Below are 24,898 nucleotides of genomic sequence, written 5' to 3'. Positions count from 1 at the left end.
GGTTTGCAACTTGCACATTCATTTATTTATTTATTTATTTATTTGTTTATTTGTTTATTTAGAGACAGAGCCTCGCTCTGTTGCCCAGGCTGGAGTGCAGTGGCATGACCACGGCTCACTGCAAGCTCCGCCTCCCGGGTTCACGCCATTCTCCTGCCTTAGCCTCCCGAGTAGCTGGGACTACAGGCGCCCGCCACCACGCCCGGCTAATTTTTTGTATTTTTATTAGAGATGGGGTTTCACCATGTTAGCCAGGATGGTCTCGATCTTCTGACCTCGTGATCCCCCCGCCTCAGCCTCCCAAAGTGCTGGGATTACAGGCGTGAGCCACCACGCCCCGCCGCAACGTGCACGTTTTTAAGCTGCTTGAGCGCACATTTATTGAGTACTGAGGTGACTCACACGTGCCTTAGCAGCAAGTGCTATTTTATCCCCAGTTTTACAGAGGAGAAAACTGATATACAAGCAAGGCCAATTAGCCCATGGTCATAATGCCAGTGAGTGGAGGACAGAATTCAAACCCATATTCTTTTTAAATTGTTATTTAAAAAATTTTTGAAAGTAGAGACAGGGTCTCGCTATGTTACCCAGGCTGGTCTCAAATTCCTGGGCTCAAGCCATCCTCCCACTTCAGCCTCCCGAACTGCTGGGATTACAGGTGTGAGTCGCCACACCCGACCAAATCCATATTCTTAACCACTGTCTTCCACGCCTCTCTGTTGCATGATAGCTCTGTTAAATGTTTTCCTGTAAAGTTCCTTACACATTTCAATGACTTTTAAAGAAAGCAAACTCTGTTGCAGTTACAATGACAGGAATTGTCAAAAATAAAGTAAGTCTGGGGCGTGATGATTCACACCTGTAATCTTAGCACGTGGGAGGCTGAGGTAGGAGGATCACTTGAGCCTGGGAGTTTGAGACCAGCCTGGGTAACATAGCAAGACCCCGTCTCTACAAGTAATAATAATGATGATAATAAATTAGCTGGGTGTGATAGTGCATGCCTGTAGTCCCAGCTGCTTGGGAGCCTGAGGTAGTAGGATCGCTTGAGCCCAGGAGGTTGAGGCTGCAGTGAGCCGTGCTTGCACCAGCCACTGCATCGGCCTGGGCAACAGAAGAAAACCCTGCCTCAAAATAAATAAAATAAGGGCCAGGCGCGGTGGCTCACGCCTGTAATCCCAGCACTTTGGGAGGCTGAGGTAGGAGGATCACTTGAGCCTGGGAGTTTGAGACCAGCCTGGGTAACATAGCAAGACCCCGTCTCTACAAGTAATAATAATGATGATAATAAATTAGCTGGGTGTGGTAGTGCATGCCTGTAGTCCCAGCTGCTTGGGAGCCTGAGGTAGTAGGATCGCTTGAGCCCAGGAGGTTGAGGCTGCAGTGAGCCGTCCTTGCACCAGCCACTGCATCGGCCTGGGCAACAGAAGAAAACCCTGTCTCAAAATAAATAAAATAAGGGCTAGGCCGGTGGCTCACGCCTGTAATCCCAGCACTTTGGGAGGCCGAGACTGGCGGATCACGAGGTCAGGAGATGGAGACCATCCTGGCTAACACCTGTCTCTTATACACATCTAGATGTGTATAAGAGACAGGTCTTGGGTTTCAGTGGACAGTTATGATACTAATTGGAGAAAGAAAATGAATTGTATGAATTATAATCCCTTCATCTAAAAAAAAAAACACTGAAGAAGAGAGAGCTGTGGATCTCACGATGCCTACTGCCTCAAGCAGGTGTTGAGAGGGCAACTTAAATATTTAAATAAATTAATCATAATTTATGTTTTTCACAACATTTAAAATTATAGATTATAAGTATAATATTTATAATAATCAAGTATTCACAGATTTTAATATGGATCTTGGTAACATTTCAGCCCAGGGAAATTTTAAAATGTGATTTCACCTGACTTTAAGACAACAGTGTGGCGCTCTCTCTCTAGTAATCTGGAGTTCTTTTCAGAATGCCCTATTCATTGGACTAACACGGGGTAGAACCTTGATGCCAGTGGAGGGCCCCTATCCTTTCTGCTCAGCTGGCAAGAACTCTCAGGAAAATGCTCCGTGTTGCATTTCTCGTAACTGCCGGCAGGGGAAAAGAGGCCCTTTGGTCCTCAGTCATCTCACCCAGTAGGCTGGAGGACATCCGGCTTTTCTGCATCTCAGCGTTGCCTCAGCTGGTTTCTGGGACTCAAGGAGCTAGCTGAGCTCCAGGATCACAGGTTAGGCTATACCAGGAAGAGAACCTGGGAGAGAGTCCTAGGGATGGAAGCTGGTAATTTAGGATATTACATTACGATCTCCTCGACAACCACAAGATGCTACAAAGCACATCCAGAATCACACTGAAGACACATTTCTAGTTTCAGCACCGAAAGCACAGGTGCTTTTTCTCTGTTAATTTCTTAGAGCCTTTCAATCATTCGCTTGCTGTATATCACCTCCTGAGAGAGGCTTTCCTTCCCCTCCCTTTCTAATGACAAATCTGTTTGCTTACTCGTTTGTTGTCTCTCCTGCCCTCCAGAACTGCACCGTCCGATACGGTGGCCCTTGGCACATGGCCCCTGGCATGTGTCCTACTGGGGGTGTGCTGTGAGTGTCAGATATGCACCAGATTCCAAACACTTGGTGTGAAAACAATAAATGTCAAATGATGTATTAGTAATTTTTGTAGTTGGGTTTATATTTTGTCATATTGTATCGTCTTTTATTTATATCATATTGATATAAATTTACATTTTATCGTATGCCCTTTAATGCGTCAATAAAGTTGTAAAATAATTTTATATTGTTTATATGTTAAAATAGTATTTTGAATATAATGTGTTAAATAAAACACATTATTAAAATTAATTTCATCTGTTTCTTTTTATCTCTTTAATGTGGCTACCAGAAAATTTAAAACGATACTCATGACTCACATGATGTTTCTATTGGATAGTGCTGGTCTAGAATGGACACTGCACAATGGCAAAGGTTTATTGGACTGGCTCAGTGCCAGCTCCCTAGAACTTAGGTCAGTGCCTCTCACAGACTAGCACTTGATGTGTCCTTGTGGAATAAAAACTAGGAGTGTGTTTATTCATTTGTTTCCTCTACAAATATTTACTGTCGACTCGTTTCAGACATTGTTCTAGGGGCTAGCGATGCAGTGGAGAACAAAACAGGCCACAAAACTCTCATAAAGCTTAAAATTGGGCTTCTTTGTAGGAAGATCAGATGTTTTGATTAAACGCTGAGAATGGTAATGACTCACCTTCATTTTCCCTGGCAGTTAAAGAGTTGGAACTGAATCGACCAGTGGTTCTTAGCCTTGGTTGTATATTGGGAACACCCGGGGAAGTTTTAAACACTACTGAAATCAGAATCTTTAGGGGTCATGGACATTTTTTAAAAAGTTCTTTTGTATCGTGTGGGGACAGGTGTCCATTTCATCACCAGCTGTGAGACCTCAGTTAGGTCATTAAGTCTCTGACGTTTTGCTGTTTGTGAACCTGGAATAATTGTTCCTATATCCCCTGATTGCAGTGGTATTAAATGAGGTAAGAGAACGTGAGCTCTCCGGCTGGCAAATGTTGGAAGCCCAATAAATACTGGTTGCTTTTATCTTACGTCTCTCCATTTAACAGAAAGGGGCTTCCGGTAAGAGACGGGCTTATCAATGAGTGTCACACAGTGGAAGAGGATATCCGAGGGTCATTCACTGTCTCGTTTCCGTGTCTCATCAGCACTTCCTATACCAAAAGCAGGAACAAAACCAAACCCTGATCTGACCATTTGGTGTTGGGCAAAGGAATGGAAATCAGTCCAAGCTGAAGAGCGAGCAAGCAGCAGAGATGTTAACTGCTAGTTCTGTCTAGGTTTTCAGGGTGGCACAGTATTATTTATGGTAATGCATTCACCTGTTAAATACAAATGGAAGACCTGAACTAGAAGAACTTGTAATGATCATTGCAAGTTAACATTAAAACGTTTAAAATGTAACCATAAGCAGCCAATCTAGAATCAGTGGCTCAATGAAGATAGGCATTTACTTCTATATAATATCTACATTTGGAATGGATTTGGGGCCCTGAAGGAGAGTTTTACATACTTTTCCCCATTCTTTCCTAGGGCCCCACTCTTTCTGAGATCTACATGGTAAGTACCAGTTCCTTTGTTCTGCGTGTTCATTGGTGCTTTAATTTCTAATAAAAGAAAGGAGAACAAAGATTTGAAATTACCTTTGGTTTCTGTCAAAGGAATGTGAAGTGAGCAGGAATTGGCGGATGGGGGACATGTCTCTGAGTACAAGAATTAATCAGAGCAATAGATAGTTTTATTGAAAGTTTCTTCAGGCCATGACAAATAGAGTATCGGTTTGACGTTGGAGGTGGGGATAAGGAGATGTTGGGAATGCAATCCCCGCTGTCCTGGTGTGTGTTATAGCAGTGTTTATTTGCTTCTTTCAACAATGTTGAGGGGGTCATCACCTCCATTTTACGGAGGAGGAAACTGAGATCCACAGAGATTTATATAGCAAGGCACCTGAAGTCATTCTGGGAATAAAAGCTGAAATCAGGATTCAGATTTCATTCTGTAATTCATGAATGCTTTTCAAGAAACACCTTTTATTATTAAGTGTTGAGTATATATAAAATAATATTAAAGAAATATGTGTAAAGTATGAAGAATGATACTACAATACAATGATCACCCTTGTGTGTACCCAACACAAGGTTTTAAGAAAGCAGTCCCAGTCCCAGGCCCGGTGCGGTGGCTCACGCCTGTAATCCCAGCACTTTGGGAGGCCAAGGCGGGTGGATCATGAGGTCAGGAGATGGAGACCATCCTGGCTAACACGGTGAAACCCTGTCTCTAGTAAAAATACAAAAAATTAGCCGCGTGTGGTGGCACGTGCCTTTAGTCCCAGCTACTCGGGAGGCTGAGGCAGGAGAATGGCGTGAACCCGGGAGGCGGAGGTTGCAGTGAACCGAGATCGCACCACCGCACTTGGCCTGGGCGACAGAGCGAGACTCCATCTAAAAACAAAAACAAACAAAAAAAAAGAAAGCAGTCCCATGTGTGTCCCTCCCCATTGCATCTTGTCCTGTTCATTGTTCCCTCTGAGATAACTACTCTCTTGAGTTTTGCATCTATTATTCCACTAATTTTCTTTATCTGTTTCTAAACCTTCTAAACTATGTATTGGCTCATTTTGCGTGTTTTTTTTTAAACATACATGGAATCATACTGTTGAGTGTTCTTCTGCAACTTGCTTTGTATGCTCAGTGCTAAGCCAGCGTACACTGGTATAACATTTGGCTGGCTTTCACGGGATTGATTAGGCCTCTTCTGATTGATCATTACCTGTGCCCCGAGTCTTCAAATACTATGAATATCACCTTTGTTCTAGGAACACTGGTTATCAATTAATTTAACTGCCATGTTTTGTTATACAGGAACACCACATTTTTTAAAATCAGTTTTACGATTAACGGACATTTTGTTTTTTCTTGTGTGTTTGCTATTTATTTATTTTTTATTGAAATTTCTTTTCTTTTTTTTTAGACACAGTCTTGCTTCGTCACCCAGGCTGGAGTGCAGTGGCGCGATCTCGGCTCACTGCAGCCTCCTCCTCCAGGGTTCAAGTGATTCTTGTGCCTCAGCCTCCCCAGTAGCTGGGATTACAGGTGCACGCCACCATGCCCAACTAATTTTTGTATTTTTAGTAGAAACGGGGTTTCACCACGTTGGCCAGGCTGGTCTCTCAAACTCCTAACCTCAAGTGATCCACCAGCCTCGGCATCCCAAAGTGCTGGGAATATAGGCGTGAGCCACTGTACCTGGCCATGTTTGCTATTGAAAATGATGCTGCTATGAGCATTCTTGTGCATGTTTCTCAGTGTGTCTGTATAAGGGCATTTCTAAGGTGTCTTCCCAGGAGGGGAACTGCTGGGCAACAGGATATGTGAATGCGTAACTTTACCAGGTAATGACAGTTTTCCAAAACATTGGTGCAAATGTACCTTGTCACCAGCAGTGTGCACCCATTTCAGTCATTCCACATCCTTTTTATTACCTGATATGTGTGACTTTTTAGTTTGCCAATTTGCTAACAATAATTTTTTTTTTTTTGAGATGGAGTCTTGCTCTGTCACCCAGGCTGGAATGCAGTGGCGTGATCTTGGCTCACCTCACAGGATAGTTTCACTGACCTAAAAATACCCCACTGTCCATCTACTCATCCCTTCCCCCCACAACAAAACCCCTGGCAACCACTCTTTTCACTGTTGCCTTAGTTTTGCCTTTTCTAGAATATTGTATCGTTGGAATAATGCAGTGTGTTGCCTTTTCAGACTGGCTTTTTTTCATTTAGCAATAATGTCCTCCATGTATTTTCGTGGCTTGATAGCTTATTTCCCTTTATCAGTGAGTAATACTGCACTGTACGGGTGTACCAGTTTGTTTATCCATTCACTGACTGAAGGACAATTTGGTTGCTTCCAATTTTTTAGCAGTTATAAATAAGTCTGCTATAAGCATTCATGTGCAGGTTTTTATGTGGACACACATTTTTTAGTTCATTTGGGTGAACCAAGGAGCATGATTGCTGGATTGTATGTTAAGGCTACATTTATTTTCATAAGAAACTGCTACACTGCCTTCCAAACAAGCTGTACCATTCTGCCTTCTCACCAACAATGAATAAGAATCCTTGTTATGCCACCTCCTTGCCAGCATTTGGTGTGTCAAAGTGTGGTTTTGGACATTCTAGTAGGTGTGTAGTGGCATCTCATTGTTTTACTTTGCAATTGCCTAATGACATAATATTGAGCATCTTTTCATATGCATATTTGACATCGATATATCTTATTTGGAGAGCTGGTGTTTATTCAGATATTTTGCTAATTTTTAATTGGATTGCTTTCTTATTGTTGAATTTTAAGAGTTCTTTGTATACTTAGGCACAATCCCTTCTCAGATATGTGTTTTGCACATATTTTCTAACAGTCCATGGTTTCTCTTTTCATTTTCTTAACAAAGTCTTTTGCAAAGAAGTTTTCATTTTAATGAAGCCCAGTGTATCCATTTTTTTTCCCGTCATGATCGTGCTTTTTTATTGTAGCTTAAAAGTCATTACTGAACTGAAGGTCACCTAGATTTTCTTCTATGTCATCTTCTAGAAGTTTTATAGTTTCGTGATTTCTATTTAGGTCTATGAGCCATTTTGAGTTAATCTTTGTGGAAGGCATAAGATCTGTGTCTAGATTAATTTTTTTTATATGGATGTCCAATTGTGCCAGCACTGTTTCTGTTTGTTTGTTTATTTGTGATAGGTCTTGCTATTTTCCCAGGCAGGTCTCAAACTCATGACCTCAAGTGATCCTCTGGCCTCAGCCTCCTTGAGTAATTGGGACTATAGGTTTGCGCCACCATGCTGGGCTTAGTGCTATTTGTTGAAGAGATGCCTTTCTCCATTGAATTGATTTTGCTCCTTTGTCAATGGTCAGTTGACTATGTTTGTGTGGGTCTATTTATGGGGCCTCTATTTGTTCCGTTGAACTATTTGTCTTTTCTTTCTTCAGTGCCACACTGACTTGATTGCTGTAGCTTTATTAGTAAGTCTTGAGGTTGGGTCATCCGTCCTCTAACTTTAGTGTTCTTCAGTTTTGTGTTGGCTATTCTAGGTCTTTTCTTTTTCCATGTGAATTTTAGAATCAGTTTGTTGATGTCCATAAAATAACTTGCTGGGCTTCTGATTGGGATTGTGCTGAATCTACAGATTAAGTTGGGAAGAACTAGTATCTTAATGATATTTAGTGTTCCTATCATGAACATGGAAAATATCTCAATTTATATAGATCCTCTTTGATTTCTTCAGTCAGAGTTTTGTAGTTTTTCTCAGATGGATCTCATACATATTTTGTCATACTTATAGTTAAATATTTGAATTTCTCGGGAGTGTTAATGTAAATGGCATTGCACTTTTAATTTCAAATTCCAATGGTTCATTTCTGGTATGTAAGAGAGCAACTGACTTTTGTATACTAATGCCTTTTATCCTGCAGCTTTTATATAATCTTGGGTTTTCTTTTTACTTTCTTTATGTTGTTTTTAGATAAACAGAAGTAATTAATTAAAAGCAGGTAAACTTATGGTATGCACTTTTTGTCTTAATAAATCATTCCCTACTCTGAAGTTATACAGGTATTGCCTTCTAAAAGTTTCATAATTTTCCTTTCATCAGTTCTGAAAAATTATTCTAGCCATTTTGCCATTATCTCTTTCACATTCTTTCTCTTCTTCTGAAACTCTAAATGTATGTTAAACCTTGTTTCATCCTCTGTGTCTATAATCTCTGACCAGATTTTTTATCTCTTTGTCTCTTTGTGCTGTTTGCTGCTTAATTTCTTCAAACCTGTCTTTTCCAGTTCATTCATGCTCTCTTTGGCTGTGTATAATATGTTATTAAGCCCATTCATTTGGTTTTTAATTTCAACTGTTATCGTTTTTAGTTTTGAAAGTTCTAATTTGTTCATTTTTAAATCTGTTGTGTTATTTGCATGGAGTCTTACCCTTTACTCACATTTTTAGGCTCTTTAGTTTCTTTAAGCAAGTTATGCATAATTTATAAGTTGTACCAGATAATTCCAATATTTGGATATTATATTTGGAAATACAAGTATTTGGAAATATTGGGGGGGATCTGATTCTGGTGTTTATAGTTTTTGCTAATTCTCACCCACAGCACCGTGTTGTCTTGCACCTTTTAACTTTTTACTAGTCGTGTTTTGTGGAAAAGGCAGCTCTACCTGAGAGAGTATGAATGGTTTGCCAAGGCCACACAGCCAGCAAGCGGCAGAGGAGGAATGCCAGTCCAAATCTGTCCGACTCTGAAGTCTGTGTCCTTTTCTCTATTCCTGTGAGGCCTAATGACCCTTGACGGATGAACTTTTATGAATCATCCCATATGTGATTACTGAGAACCAAGCATTGTTTTTGGTGCTGGGATACAAAAATAAACAATGCACATCTCCTTCTTTCAGAATATGCACAATCTAATGGGAGCATAAACCACAAATGCGCTGGGCGCAGTGGCTCACGCCTGTAATCCCAGCACTTTGGGAGGCCGAGGTGGGTGGATCCCGAGGTCAAGAGATCGAGACCATCCTGGCCAACATGGTGAAACCCCATCTCTACTAAAAATACAAAAATTAGCTGAGCGTGGTGGGTGCACCCTGTAGTCCCAGCTACTCAAGAGACTGAGGCAGGAGAATCACTTGAACCCATGAGGCGGAGGTTGCAGTGAGCCGAGATCGCGCCATTGTACTCCAGCCTGGCGACAGAGTGAGATTCCTTCTCAAAATGATAATAATAATCATGATAATAATAATGATAAATAAAAATAAAAAATAAAACACACAATGGCCAAGTGACACTGAGGCATGGGAGTGCTCTGATGCAGGTAGAAGCAGTTCTCTGGGAGCCTAGACAAAGTTTTCTTAAGCCATTGGCTGATGCCCAGTGTACCATCTCATGCTTCACTGACATGCCAGTCACTTTGGTACTGTCGCATGGCATGAGTTACAGGGTTCTTTATTCATATTTTCGTCTAAATGAATCATTCCCCCTGGAGTTATGCAAGGAGGCTGCATGTGGACTGGAGGGAGGGCATTTCAGGCAGAAGAAATAACATATACAAAAGCATGCAAAGGCATGCTATCTAAATCGATAGAAATAGAGCCTTAGAAATGATCTGTTCATACCCTCCTACATGATGCATAAATCCACTTTATATTATAGGGAATTTAGTGTCTAATTTATAGAATAAATGCTTGCTTTCTGAATGTGTCCACTGTCAACTGAATTCAGGCACTATCAGAATAAAAGCATGATCTTATTGTTAATTAGAGACCTTTGGCGGGGAAGTACTTTATAATCCCTTGTCACCCGGTTTCCTGGCAGAACACAAAGAGGTCAGAGGAGATCACTGGGTGGCAGCATGAGACAGTAAAACGACGCTAGAGGGCTTACGTTCTAGACGAGCTTGCTGCTGTTAATTGTGTTATCTTGGACAAGTCACTTGGATAACCTTTGCCTCTCTTTCTCCATTTGTAAATTGAGGGCATTATACTACACATGCCCTAAGGTCACATTCAGCAACATGATTTACCAAGGTGCATTTAACAGAAGTGCAGAAAACAAAGCATCTCCCCAAGGCCCTGCACTGAATGCATCAGAAATTGACTCCAGCTGTCTCGACCTCCAGGCTCTTGCCCTTCCTCAAGGATGGCAGGGCCTCCTCTTTCCACCTCTGGCAGGGACAGAGCTGGTGGGTAGGACCCCAGGGAGGCTACTACATGAGTGAGAAGAAAATCTGGTCCTCCCAAGAGGCCGGCCACATTCATCCCCCTAATGAGTCTCAGGGGTGCAGCTGTAGCTGTCGGTGTGATCTGGAGGTGGCTCCTCCCTATCTAGGCATCCTGGGCTTCCTTATGCACAGCAAAGGGGCTTTAAGGGCAAACTCTAAGCTTCAAATGGCAGCAGGAGAGATGCTGTGATTTGTTCGAGGTCTATAGCAGCCAGGGTAGCTGAATCCCTTAGTTGGGGACCCTTAGGAGCCCAGCCACCTCCCTCCCTCCCTCCTTCCCTCCCAGTTCTTTGTGATGCTCTGCTGAGCCTGATTGTCTTAACTAGTTGCAGTCTGCAGAAAATCCCCAGAGTTTCTTCTCTCTCCTGCCTGCCCCCTGCTTCCCGGCGTGAATGCATTTATTTTTAATTCCGTAGTTCTGGCCTCTGGGAAGGGATGACAGAGCCTGTAAAGGAGAAGCTGTGAGCTGATATCACAGAAGTTGAGCTTCATTTGCCCATCAAACCGCCAGGCACTGGGGGATTTTTTTTTTTTTTTTTAATGGGAAAGAGGAAGAGACAAGGAGGAGTCAGCTGAGAAAATAGGAAAATCGCCTGTGAAGTATGACTGAGATGGGATGATGTGATGGAGGTGTGACTTTCTGAAAAGGCTGGGTGGCCTGAGGCTTGCAGAGAGCCCAGTCGCTGTCTTCCCTGAACTGTCCAGATGAGGAGATCCAGCATTTGGTCCAAGGTAATGAGATGAGCCAGTGCCTCTGGAGTTCCGCTGTAATTAGCTCTGAATAGAGACCAGTCCTATTATCCTTTGGGTCTTGACGTGAAAGGGCAGGACATATACTCCCCTGCCGTCCTTGGGTAAACGGAGCTTTGTAGCCAAGGTGAGAGAGGCTGTGCTTGCTGGTGGTCAGGGCCTGACGTGATGACAAGGCAGAATAGAGGGGAAGGCAGAGCACCTAGGGACAAGACACTGAAGTGGGACATGGGACTGGGAATTCCACTCTTCAGGGGACCTCTTTCATCCACTCTGACACGGAGATTACACGGTCAGGTCAGTGCGATTTGTAATGGGAACAGGCTTCTGCCAGACAGGTTCTTCTTTCCTACCATGAACCATCTCTTGTCTCCTTTGAGTAGCGATGCATTTATTTGGAACAAAGCACTTCCTTTTCCAAGTATTCTCTTGGAAATTGCGGTTGCCTTTGAGAGGGGGCATGAGCCGAGAAGATTCTCTGGTGTGAATTCGCTAATTAGAGACTTTTCTTCCAAAAGAAGGGCAGGGGAGCAGGGCAGCATGGTTTCCTGGTGGGAACAGAAGCCACTAGGAGCAAGGAATGAGGCTAGAACAGGGCAAGGGTGGACTGGCCACCAGGAGGGGGAAGGACTGAATTCAAAGCTCAGCTGTCTCCCTGGGCAGCCTAGAGTCGTCTTGGATCTTTCAGGACAAGTGCTAGGTCCTCAAACTTCCTGCTCCCTCTCTCTCTCCCTCCTTTCCTTCCCTCTCACCTTCTTTTCCTCCTCCTTTAGCAGATATTTAATTGCCTACTACGGGTTGAGTATCTTTCATCCGAAATGCTTGGGACCAAAAGTGTTTTGAGTTTCAGACTTTTTCAGATTTAAGAATATTTGCATATACATAATGAGATACTTTGGGGATGGGACCCAACTCTAAACACAGAATTCATCTATGTTTCACATACACTTTATGCACGTGGCCTGAAGGCAACTTTATACAATATTTTGAGTAATTTTGTGCATGAAACAAAGTTTGTGCACATGAGTGGTGTCATTGTCGGCACTCAAAAGTGGAGCATTTCAGGCTAGGGATGCTCAATCTGTAATGCAAGATATCACCTTAGGCTTTGAGGTAAGATCCAAGTCTTTTATTAAAGAGTCTTGGCTGGGCACAGTGGCTCGCGCCTGTAATCCCAGCACTTTGGGAGGCTGAGGCGGGAGATTCCCCTGAGGTTAGCAGTTCGAGACCAGACTGACCAACATGGAGAAACCCCATCTCTACTAAAAACACAAAATTAGTCAGGAGTGGTGGCGGGTGCCTGTAATCCCAGCTACTCAGGAGGCAGATGCTGGAGAATCACTTGAACCTGGGAGGTGGAGGTTGCAGTGAGCCGAGATGGCGCCATTGCACTCCAGCAACAAGAGCGAAACTCCGTCTCAAATAAAATAAAATAAAATGAAATAATAAAATAAAATAAAATAGAGTCTTATAGACCAGAAGAAGAAACCAGTAAAACAACCTTGTCTAACCAGCCTTTGCAGGTGCCATGATAGAAGTACAGAGCACGGGGTAGCGAGTGGCTTACACATATTAATACCAGAGGAAATGGTCACAGAGGCTTCCTGGAGAAAGTGCTTCTATGGCTGGGGCCCAAATGCGGGTGAACGATGGGGACATGGACTGGGTCACATGGCGGTGGGGTGGGTGATGGGAGAACATTCCAGGCAGAAGCAGAGCAAGGGCAAAAGTGCTGAGATATGGAACAGTGCCGTGTTGGAAAATGGCAAGACTTGCAACGGCAGGAGCCAAAAGGCAGGGGTGGGGCCATGACAAGGGGTGAGGCTGGGGGCGCTTTGTGAGCCAGGACTTCTGCTCCCTGGGAAGTTGCTGGGAGATGTAGGCAACTTACTAATGTGATCAGATGCTCATGTTTAATTTCTGAGGCCACTCAGGAGGAAGGTAGAGGATGGGGTAGACTGGGGAGAGGCAGGAAATCTCCTTAGGAGACCATTGCAATGGGTGCTTGAACTAGGGATGTGGTGGGCAAAGAATGGTGAAGGGGTATCTTTATTCTTACATAATCATGCCACTCACAGTGAGAAATCGTGACAATCTGAAGTTTGAAAAAGCGTCCTGACTCTCACTTTTTTTTTTTTTTTTTTTTTTTTTTTTGAGACAGAGTCTTTCTCCATGGCGGAGGCTGGAGTGCAGTGGCACAATCTCAGCTCACTGCAACCTCCACCTCCCAGGTTCAAGCAATTCTCATTCCTCAATTGCTACACCTGCCTTTTGGCTCCTGACATTGCAAGTCTTGCCATTTTCAAACCGGCATTGTTCTACATCTCAGCACTTTCACTCCTGCTCTGTTTCTGCGTGGAATGTTCTCCCATCACCCACTCCAACGTCATGTGACCCAGTCCATGTCCCCATCGTTCACCCGCATTTGGGCCTCAGCCGTAGCAGCACTTTCTCCAGGAAGCCTCTGTGACCATTCCCTCTGGTATTAATATGTGTAAGCCACTCGCTACCCCGTGCTCTGTACTTCTATCACAGCACCTTTGCTGGGACTACAGGCACCTGCCACCATGCCCGACTAATTTTTGTATTTTTAGTAGAGATGGGGTTTCACCACGTTGGCCAGGCTGGTCTCCAACTCCCAACCTCAGGTGATCCACCTGCCTCGGCCTCCCAAAGTGCTGCGATTACAGGCGTCAGTGTGCGCCCGGCCGGCCCTGACTCTCACTTTTGAAAGTGAGTTGGTTGTCAGCTTGTGTTCATTAATATGAATTTGCAATTGAGGCACTTCCCTGTGACATCATACAAAGAAGCAGTGTCGGGGAAGATGACACTCAGTGAAATCCTACTCCCTCCTGAGACAGGCAACAAATCCATGGTTGGCTCTGGAGCTGGTCCCAGCTCACTTCAGGTTCTTGTAATGATGGCATGGACACTAACACACAGGGTAGGTTCTGTGGGAACCCCCCCACCCCCCGATGACCTAGCTAGAGGGACTGGTCTTGAAGTTCCAGGGCTGGCACATCGTGGAAAGCCTAATGTTTGCTGCCGTGGAATTTCCTGGGGGAAGATGAGAAGAATTTGTAAAAAGTTAAAAAGGATACATAAACATCAATGACAGAAAGAAAAAGTTCAGAGGTAGGAGAGACCAGTTCCAAAGGAGGGGATTGTATTAGAATGTGACCCCCAAATCTGCCGGCCCAGAACTCACTTGGGGAAGCTTGAAATACAGGTTTCTGGGCTCTACTGCTAGGGAGCCTGGACTGTGTGATCTGTGCTTAGCACACTGCCCGGTAGGCACATAGATATGTTCAGTAAATGTGTTAAGAATGAATGCATCTCCAAGGTCCGTCGCAACTCAGTGATTCTGTGCATCCTTCTGGCTTGGGGAGGCAGGAGGGAAGTGTTGCTGGAAGAATCTCTGAGGCAAGAAGAAGAGCAGGATCACAGGACTGAGTAACTGGAAGGAAGAGTTTGGCACCTTTGCAGTTATTTTGCATACATGCCAGGTGCAGAGTAGGGGGCGGGGTGAGTAAGCTGGTTTCAACTTTCCCCCTTCCTTTTCTAATCAGCTTTTAAGCTGAACTCAGTTTCTATTGGAGAAGGGTGAGCTAGCTGAAACATGAGGATGGAATTTGCTTTTTTTCTTCTTCTGAGAAAACGAAGTGTGAGAACCCAAGTGCTTAGCTAGCTCACAAAACAGACTCACAAGAGGACAGAGGAGGGGCCCTGGGTCAGGACTTGAGACTGGAGCAGCCCTCACCTGCCATCGGCCCTCCTGTGGCATGCCAACGCAGTGTTGAGATCCTATGGGTTTATCTCCTAGTGATGGCAAGCACAGCCGGAGACCCCAGGGAAGCTCAAGGCTCCAGTGTGGCCCTATGTGTGAGAGAATCTTAATGGCCTCAGCCTACTTGTGAGCCCGGCATCTCCTGTCCCTTCTCTTGATTCCCACAATTGCTGTTTCCATAGACTGAGACTCTCCTAGCGTAGTTTCCTTGATGCCTCCTTCTAGAGCTTATTTCACTCTCTCCAGGTTCTCATGGAAAGAGTGCTGCTGCATTTATCACTGCCTTCTCCTCCCTTGCATTGCATGGAACCATTTATAGTTATCTGCTATAATACCTTTTGCTTTTAAACAATGGTATTTTTACTGATAAAAGCAGTACACATTCATACAAAAAGTTTGGAAGATAAAGAAACTTCACAGTTTCGTTCTAGCTCTTTAGAAGGCGTCTGAGATGTGTTATGGTCACAAAAAGGAGAACTGAAAAGAGCTTTAGCTGGGGGCATGATGGTTCCTGCCTGTAATCCCAACACTGTAAGGCCAAGGCAGGAGGATTGCTTGAGCTCAGGAGTTTGAGACCAGCCTGGGCAAATAGCAAGATCCTGTCTCTACCAAAAATAAAAATAAAAATCAGGTGGGCTTGGTGGCATGTACTTGTAGTCCCAGCTACTTGGGAGGCTGAGGTGGGAGGGTTGCTTGAGGTTGGGAGGTTGAGGCTGCAACTTGGGTGACAGGGCAAAGAAAGACACCATCTCTAGACACAAGAAAAGACCCTCATTGGCTTTCTCTGATGCCCTTTCTTCTTATCTCCTGTGCCCTCCAGAGGATAGGACATAAGAATGTTCTGTCCCCACCCAGCCGTTCTCCAGTGCCCAGGTCTTGGACTGCACAGGAAGCACCCCCTATGCTCTGTACCCCTGTGAATAAAACCTTTTTTACATAGGAGATTCCAGATTTAGATACAGAACTCAGGACTATTAAGGAGATTCCTGTTTTATTGGCTTAGCAATAACAATGTCATGAAAGCTTCACTTTCTACAAGAAAAATCCTGTCTTGCAACTATGATTATGGGAGAGCACACCGCTTCCTCTTGCCTCCGGGGGATCTCTTGGTGGAATTAAGTGTTATTATGGGGCATTGTGCGCCTCTTCAGGAAGCCGCTGAAAGACAGCCAACAATCAGCAAGTTCATAATCTCGTGTGTCCCACGGGTATCTGAGAATGGAGTACAAGTGTGCAGAGACGTAGAAGCCACCAGTCTTCAGGGTCACTTGGTCACCTAGGGCTGCTGAACTCCTGGGCTGCGCGTGCGCGCGCGCACACACACACACACACACACACACACACACACCCCTGGGTCTGCTAAACCCCTGGGCTGCGTGCACACACATATACATACACACACACACATACACACACACACACCTGGGGCTGCTAAACTCCTGGGCTGCGCACGCGCACACACACACACACACACACCTGGGGCTGCTAAACTCCTGGGCTGCGTGCGCGCGCACACACACATCCCTTTGCTCTGTCAGCTAAACTCTAAGTCCATGGTTTTCTTGTTCCTGGGAAATGAGCAAAAAGATGGCTCTCTCCATTTTGCAAGTAAGGAAAATGAACTCAAGGAGACAACTTTAGCATATGCAAAGCACTTTACACATATTAACTCCCTTAATCCTCACAATGTTTTGAGGTTGGTGCTAGTATTATCCCCCCATGACATGAGGACAGGCTAGTAACTTGCCCGGGTTCAAACAATTGATGGGTAGTGGAGCCGGGAATCCAAAGGGAAGAGTGTGATTTTGGAGTCCATATCCATGAGCATTATTTTATCGCGTTGCTGCTAATGGGGTCTTTCTGGAATACTGCTTTGCACATGTAACTCCCAGCTATGCAAGTTGTCAGTGGTTCACTGTTGCCCACAGGATAAAGACCAAGTATCTTAGTCTTTCAGTGCTTTCCATGGCCCGCTGTCAACCCCCCGTTCCTGCTTACCCAGCATGAGCAGTGAGGAGCCCTGGGGCATGCCTGGATGGTGGTGTTCCACTGAGCAAGCGTGCTTCTTACCCGTCCTCTCGGTTAAAGCCCAGACCAAGCCTCACCCATTCAGAAAAGCACCACCTCTACCACCGTCCTCCTGGTTTGACTGCGTTCACGGTGATCTTTTCCTTCTTTGTTGGTACTCACTGTTCGTGCCCTTTGTTCCGTATTTAGTTTGGGTTGTATTCTGTTCACGTACCTTTCACGTATCTGTCCAGTCTCCCTGCCGCATCCTCAACGTCAGCCCGTTATTGACGACGCTAATGAATATTCATCCCCACACACCTACTTGATGAGAAATTGAGACTCTGAGATTTGCAATTGCAATATTTGCTCAGATATCATTTTCCATTCAATAGTGGTATCCTAAATATAGCACATTAGCGAATTAACGTGGTCTGAGACCCTGTCTCATGCTCTATGCAACCCTCTCTCCCTCAGACTACCTCCCTATTCCAGGAGGTCAAGATTGACTGTCCCAAATAGTCCTCATCATTACTGTGCTGTGCGGGACTTAGCTGTGCTGGATGATATTAATTGTTGTACCCAGTTGTTATTTCAGTGCGGCCAAATTTTTACAGAAGTGGGTCTGCTACCAGCTGTGTGTCAGCTTTGGATAAACATCCTTCAATTCCATAGGGGAGGTCTGGAAGAAGGAGAACCCCTGTTTTGGCTTCAAAGACCAGAACTTTGATTCAAGCTGTGGCCTGCTGTTTGCTAAGCTTCAGTCATTTGAGTGCCAGCTTCACAGTTTTTGCCATACCTACATAGTCCGCACACTCTGTTTTATTATTATTTTTTTTGTAGAGGCAAGGTCTCTCTCTGTTGCTCAGGCTGGAGTGCAGTGGCACGATCACAGCTCACCATAACCTGGAAATCTTGGCCTCAAGCGATCGTCCCACCTCAGCCTCTCAAAGCACTGGGATTACAGGTGTGAGACACCATGCCTGGCCTTATTTTTTTTAACTTAAATTTTAATCTCATCCTAAATAATAACAACCACAACGTTACAGGTTCAATGTGCTCATTACAGTTTTTCAAATGGATTTTACAGTAAATCCACACCCATTAGGTAACGCTTTATCTGTGTACTACACATATTACGTCCCCTTCCTCTGTGGTGTGCTTGCCACCCTCTGGGACACACTGCTGTAGTATTTTGGTCTTCTCCTCCTCACCCTTTCTAGATGTGAAGTCTCTTCTGATCAGGTCACAGGCTGGGTGCCTGTGTTCCACTGGGCGGATTCCGCTATGCCACCTTCAGAGCCACATTCACGGTGAAAAGACTTCTAGGCAAGGCAATGGCCATTTTCTTTTCTAAAGAGCAAGAGCAGCTCAGCTGTTACTCCTTACCGTTTCCAGGGTCTCTAGTTAAGGTTTTATTGGAAGAAAAGGCCATATTGATTTTTTTAAAGCATGAAAACCATAGGCCAAGCCCATCCAGGATGAACACTTTGGGAAAGGTCATTTGTTTGGATAATCATCCACTCATACATTCATTGAGTACCTATTGGAGCCTCTCTTGGCTCTTCCTAGCTTAGGGGTCAGGAGAGCTGGCCTCAAGCATAGTTTGTTTACTGTAATGAAACAACAATATGCGTGTGGGATGAGGCCATGCCAAGCCCTGTTCCTATTTTCTTCCACTTGATCCAGGTTGGAAGTAAACCTTCAGTTCAAGTCCAGAAGCCACCTGCCAATACCAAGAACTCCAGAATGACCCAAGTCTTTCATAAGGTAGGGAGTGATGTTCAGCTCCTTTTCTCTAGGAGAGAATTGGAGAGGCAGGTGGCCAGGGTAGCTTCGAACAGGCAGTTTTGGCCAGTTCCTCATGACATGTATCATAACATGATGACAGCACTCTGTCCACATCACCATTGCCATATGATTTTTTAAAATGTTTTAATTTTAATTTTTGTGGGTACATAGTAAGTGCATATATTGATGGGACACATGAGATGTTTTGATAGAGATATGCAATGTGTAATAATCACATCATGGAAAATGGGTTATTCGTCCCCTCAAGCATTTATCCTTTGTGTTACATACAATAAAATACAATTAAATTACTATTGATTATAGTCACCCTGTTGTGCTATCAAACAGGAGGTCTTATTCAATCTATGTTTTTGTACTTATTAACCATCCCCACCTCTCCCGCAACCATTACCCTTCCCAGCCTCTAATAACCATCCTTTTAATCTCTTTCTCCCTTAATCCAATTGTTTTGATTTTTAGATCCACAAATAAGTGAGAACATGTGATATTTCTCTTTCTGTGCCTGGCTTATTTCACTTAGCCTAATGATCTCTAGTTCTATCCATATTGTTGCAAATGACAGGATCTCATTCTTTTTTTATGACTGAATAGTATTGCATTGTGTTTAAGTATCACATTTTCTTTATTCATTCATCTGTTGATGGACACTTAACGTTGCTTCCAAATTTTAGCTATTTTGAACTCTCTCCTGATTAATTAGTCAGTCAATCAGTGGAGGAGGGCAGGGATCCAAGTGAGTAGGTCAAGTCAATAATGTAGTCATAGAGGAAATGGAAGCTTATGTTGCACTGAGCAAGATCTGCATGATATAACAGGAAGAACTTCCCTGCGTTGGGGTGGTAAGATATTGGAGTAATAATAATAAAGGCCAGCACTTACAGTCTATATATTGACTCATTTACCTCACAAAAGCCTTATGAGGTAGGCCCCATTTTTGTTCCCATGGTAGTGATGAAATAATTGAGGTTTCGAGGAAGAGTCAGTGTGAGCTGTTGAAAGTCTACAGCTAGTAAGCGGTAGAGCAGGGGCTCAAACCCAGAGCCCATGTGCTTGTTGACTCTGCTGCTCTGGAATCTGCATTTCTTGCCAAGAACTTTAACAACAGGTTTATGTCCGGATTGGGGTTAGGCTCATTTTTTGTTGGGGGGTTGGGAAGGGGGGCTAGAAGAAATGATGCCTGGAGACGTTTTCTTGCCTAAGGTTTTTGTAATGGATGCAGTTTCTCCTTCTACAGAACTCCAGTGTTACTTCACTCCCCTTTGTGGACGCCAAGGGGAAGAAGAATATGGTAAGCTTCCCACACATTAGCAAGAAAGTCCTGCTGAAGTCATCCCTGCTGTATCAGGTGGGTGCAGACGGACGGGACCCTGAGAAGGTTTTAGTCCAAAGTTTTAGAAAGGCCCAGGATGGTGGGGAAAAGCACAGTATCTGCTGAAGAGTTGGGTTCTGGTCCTGTTCCCATTCTTTACAATGACTATAAGCTTGAGCAAATAAGTCCTTAACCTTTTCTTAGCTACGAAATGGTCCCTCTGTAGAGTTGTCAGGAGGATTCATTGAGGAAAGGAAAAATGAAGTGCTGTGCATGAAAGGTGGAACCATACAAAATATTAGTTTCCTCCCATGTCCTCCTACTTCTTTTGTGTAGGGACCAAATGAGATAATAGGTGAGAAGGTGCCAACTGAAAGAGGTGTCACACACACATAAGTTCACGTGCTCCTGGGCAAGTCACTTTGTCTAGCTGGGAGCTCACCTTCTTAAGAGCAGCAGTGAAAAACTGTTCCCATCTCTTCCCACAGTGAGATGTTGCTGGGGTTGTCAACAGCATACTGTAAGGTACAGGGGTCTCCCCAGGAACAGTGTGAGTCAGACAGATACTTCCTTTGGGAGAGAGCTAGGGAGAACCTACTGTCTCTTAATTGCTGTTTTCTCCCTGGAGAGGTAGGTAAATAGCCTGGCTGGAGGTGGGTGTCTTTGGTTAAATAAACAGTTATGTCCCCCAAGAGAGTCTTAAGTAGTTATTTATTGCAAACCTCTTTTCCTGGACAGGAGAATCAAGCTCACAATCAGATGCCGGCCTCAGAGCTCAAGGCTTCAGAAATACCTTTGCACCCTAGCATTAAAACCCAGGATCTCAAGGCAGGGGAGAAGTCACCAAAGAAGCACAAGGTGCCTCTGACAGCGGCAGGTATGCTTTTGGGGCAGTAGCAGGGTTTGGAGGTGGTTATGGAAGGTCAGGGTGTCAAGAGCTAAGCTGCGCTGGAGTGAGCTAAGCTGCCAGGTGTCAGAGTCGTCAATGAAGGCAGCAAACCATGAGGAAAGTAGAAGTTAAGCGTTGAACCTCTGACTGTGGTAGTATAAGCAAGAGGCTGAATCGGAGGCTGAATGTTCCCCCATGGAGTGACTCTGGGCAAGGGCGGGATGTACCCGTGCAGACAGAAGGAAGTGTCTCATTTGCTTAAGGAGCCAGACAGAAGGCTCCTGTCATTTTATGGACCCAGGGGCCAGGCGGAAGGCACTGAGAGAGTGGAAGAGCTAGGGGTGGAAAGGTATTGAATACAGAGAGCAGAGCAAAGGGTGTTGAAGCTCCTTCCTCTTGGTAAGGAGGTGTTGGGGAGGAGCCTCTGGTTAGAAATGCAGATATGTAGAAGAGCATGGCCAGCCAGGGGTCTCCGTCCTTGGCTGTAGCTTCCTCCAGAGACTGCAGTGCACCAGCTGTGGTGCAGGGAGGCATCTTTACCCATGAGGCTGGCCACGTGAAGCCTTTGTGGACTGCCTTGTGGTCAGGCCTGAAAGATTGCACATGGGTTTTTGGCCAGTGGCTAGACTTCTAACGGGGTTCGGAGACTCATAACCTATTAGGACGCAAAGGAAGACCACCCAAACCCACCAAGCATCCACTATGGGTGCCATCATCAGATGCTTTACAGCTCTTCTTCCACAACTTAGAAAGTGAAAGTGGTGCTTGTTGTTCTTAAACAACTCCGGGAACTATGCACGAAGAGGTCATTTCAGTCCCGAGCTGGTTCTGCCTTTACAGAGCTGCCGTCTGCCCCCTGCTATCTTATGCCTTGGCTCTGTCCTCTGGGCAAAGAACATGCCTTGCTCAGCGTATACATGACTGCCCTTCACTTATGTGAAAACAGAAGTCTTGTCCCCTGTAAGTCCTTTTCTTTTTCCTTGCAGTTCCCTCTCCAACGCTTCAGCAGTCTGTCAAATAATATGGTGTCCCCGTCCTGATCCTAGTTTCCTTTCTCTGAGAATGCTGTAGTTTATCAATGACTGTGAATTTTACCCCTGACCACGCACCAGAGCGCCGATGTGATCTGGCCAGTGTAGAAAAGTCCTAACTCATAATCTCTCCTTGCAATCTGAGGTCCTTCCTGATTCAGCTGCAGATTTGAGCGTGAAGCCTCCTGGGCCTTTAATGTTGCCTTTATGTTACCTGTCTGGCCCTGTAGACATTACAGTCTTCAAAGCCTCTCAGCTAATGATAGCTTCATTCCACATTAACTTGGGCAACTTGCCACCTGAACGATATACTATTGGTGACACTAATTTTACTCCTGGAATTTTTACCCACGCTGCTCTAACCCCCAGGTGTATGGGGACTGAGCTCTCCCTTTCCCTGTCCTTGTGTTCTTTTCTTGATTTGTTGAAATAAGTGCAAGACCTTGACATTTATCTTTGTCATACTTCCATCTTGTGAGATGCCAGATGCATGGTCCTCAGTGAGCCACCCAGCTGTGAAACAGGCTGATGGCTCGTGACCTGGAAGGATGCCATCGTCTGCATCCTGGGAAAATCCTATGCTGCCTCAACTTAACTCACAATCGTAGTGTTTTTCACAGAGGCCCTAAAGCTTTTTAAGAATCAGCTGTCTCCATATGAGCAAAGTGAAATCCTGGGCTACGCGGAGCTGTGGTTCCTGGGGCTTGAAGCCAAGAAGCTCGACCTGGCTCCTGAGAAATTTAGCAAGACGAGTTTTGATGATGAGCAAGGCTCCTATCTGAAGGTGATTGGGGCTGGGGGCCATGGGAACCTCCAGGGGCCCGGGGACAACGGGTAGTCTAGAAAGGAAAAAAGCAGGGGTATTTTTTAATATTTAGTGCTGATATGTTGGAGACTAGATGTCCTGAAGTATTCTGGTAGTGCCAAGCCAAAGAAATACCATGCCTGAAAATGGGGAAACATGCAATTTAGTATGCAAAATACTCTACTAATGGAAGACTGACTTTCCCCCAAGCGTACTTGGGGTAGCCGGTTTGCATCCTGGGTGAGCTCCCACAGGCTCCTTCCCTGCATAGCCCACTGGAAAAGGCCAGACTGAAATAAGGAGCAGTTTCCCCAACATTTCCTTTTTTGTCTCCTCAATACAAGTCCATACATGGACTCTTATTTTGTAATAGATGTCAATTCCCCCACAGACAAAAAAGCTTTTGTCACTGTAGTCCCTGGTGCATAGAGCTTAATATCATTCTGCTTTTAAAAAATTTATCCCAACAGCTCCTCTTCCCCCTCCTCTTCTGACTGTAGCCCTTGGCTTTCCCAGGGCAGTGCCTCTTCCCAGCCGGAAGGTGAAAGCTGAGCAGTGATTCCCAGGGCTGAGCATGTTGGGATGTGTGACGCTTAGTGCACTAGACTGTGGGCTGTCAGGAATTTCCTCTTCAGAACATTTCATTACCACTTGGATTTAAGAGACAAGATGAGCCTGATGGTTCATAGAAGAGGCAGATTTTATTAATAGCATTGAGGGCCATGTTTGTCTAGCATTACTATGAACAGAAACCACTTGCAGGATCTTGTTAAAATGCAAGTTCGTATCCAGCCGGTCTGGGGCTAGGGCCTGAGCTTCCAGGTGATGCCTGTGCTGCTGATCCTTGGACGACACTTTGAGATGCAAGGATTTCGTTTCTGTCACACAGTGCCTTCTAGAGCCTGGGTTTTCAATATTTTCAGTCAAGAACCCCTTTGGGAGCCTGATAAAAGCTATAGGTCCTCATCCCAGAAAAGACAACCTGCACATACATAAAATTATAGGGGGTTAGTGGATCCTTGGTTAGGAATCTCCAATAAGTATATATATATATTTTTTTGAGATGGAGTTGCCCAGGTTGGAGTGCAGTGGTGTGAACGGCTCACTGCAACCTCCACCTCCTGGGTTCAGGCGATTCTCTTGCTTCAGCCTCCAGGGTAGCAGGGATTACAGGTGCCCGCCACCATGCCTGACTGATTTTTGTATTTTTAGTAGAGGCAGGATTTCACTGTGTTGGTCAGGCTGGTCTCAAACTCCTGACCTCAGGTGATCCGTCTGTCTTGGCCTCCCAAAGGGCTGGGATTACAGGTGTGAGCCACTGTGCCCGGCTGGGAATCTCCAGTATAAATCTTAACTCTGATTCAGCGAGACCTCCTCAACCCCTCCCTCCCTGCTCCCTCCTCTGCTCCACCCTACCTGAGCCTAGGGTCTCTAGGGAATTCCCTAAGGGTGTCAGTACTACTTTTAAATTAATTCATTGGAACTCAGTTCTTCAGTCTCAAATCTTAGAAAAGGCTTTTTTTTTTTTGGTGGGGGAGGGCGTTGTAGGGAAGAAAGGGATAATGTGTGTTCTCTGTAAGCTAAAAATCACCATCCTTATTGCATTCCAGTACACACACAAATACATACTGCACATAGCCAAATTCCTAAGCAAGCAACACAGCTGCATTCTCACTTTATTTTGTCAACAAATGTTCATTGAATGCCTATGTATTGATAATCTATCATAAACTTGGGCATCTACTAGACTCTGGAAATATAAAGGAAGCTATCACAAATGAATACAAAATGGTTCTTGCTTTCAGGTAACCATAATCAATGTCAAAGGTGACATGCGAATGAACAATTATGACACTAAGTGGTAGTATGCAGAAGGCAAGCACAAATGCTAAGAAAACACATATGCAATTTTATAGCCACGTGTGTGGATCCTGTCCCTGTCCTTTTCCCATACATTCTCATGACAGACCCTTACAAGTAGACTAACCTACATCCATAGATCAGGAAAGTTGTACGTGTTCAAATTCACTCTAGATTCCTCCCATATGAACCGACCCCCAGCGCACATTCTCAAACACATCCTGAGGACTTGTACACAAACACTTAATCCTTCACCTCTCCCAAACTCATGAGTGTAACACTAGAAATCAGAGA

The 24,898-nt window shown here is 44.6% G+C and overlaps 1 protein-coding gene across 3 annotated transcripts in view; it reads left to right on the top strand.

Moving 5' to 3' along the window:
* Positions 1–24,898, top strand: part of DYRK4 (dual-specificity tyrosine-(Y)-phosphorylation regulated kinase 4) — a 50,573-nt gene that overhangs the window by 7,239 nt on the left and 18,436 nt on the right. Inside the window, exons 3-6 of one of the 3 annotated variants that reach the window (XM_011996277.1) lie at positions 18,588–18,668; positions 19,945–20,055; positions 20,758–20,896; positions 22,560–22,723. In XM_011996277.1, coding sequence (XP_011851667.1) covers positions 18,588–18,668; positions 19,945–20,055; positions 20,758–20,896; positions 22,560–22,723 — 495 coding nt within the window. Of the gene's footprint in view, positions 1–18,587; positions 18,669–19,685; positions 19,720–19,944; positions 20,056–20,757; positions 20,897–22,547; positions 22,724–24,898 lie in introns of those variants that run through there. The other 2 variants (XM_011996279.1, XM_011996278.1) reach the window with 2 other exon arrangements.

The sequence above is a fragment of the Mandrillus leucophaeus genome, unplaced genomic scaffold, assembly GCF_000951045.1.
Source record: "Mandrillus leucophaeus isolate KB7577 unplaced genomic scaffold, Mleu.le_1.0 Scaffold508, whole genome shotgun sequence".
Taxonomy (NCBI): domain Eukaryota; kingdom Metazoa; phylum Chordata; class Mammalia; order Primates; family Cercopithecidae; genus Mandrillus; species Mandrillus leucophaeus.
Note: the sequence above shows the minus strand (reverse complement) of the source record. Positions and strands in the feature narration are given on the sequence as shown.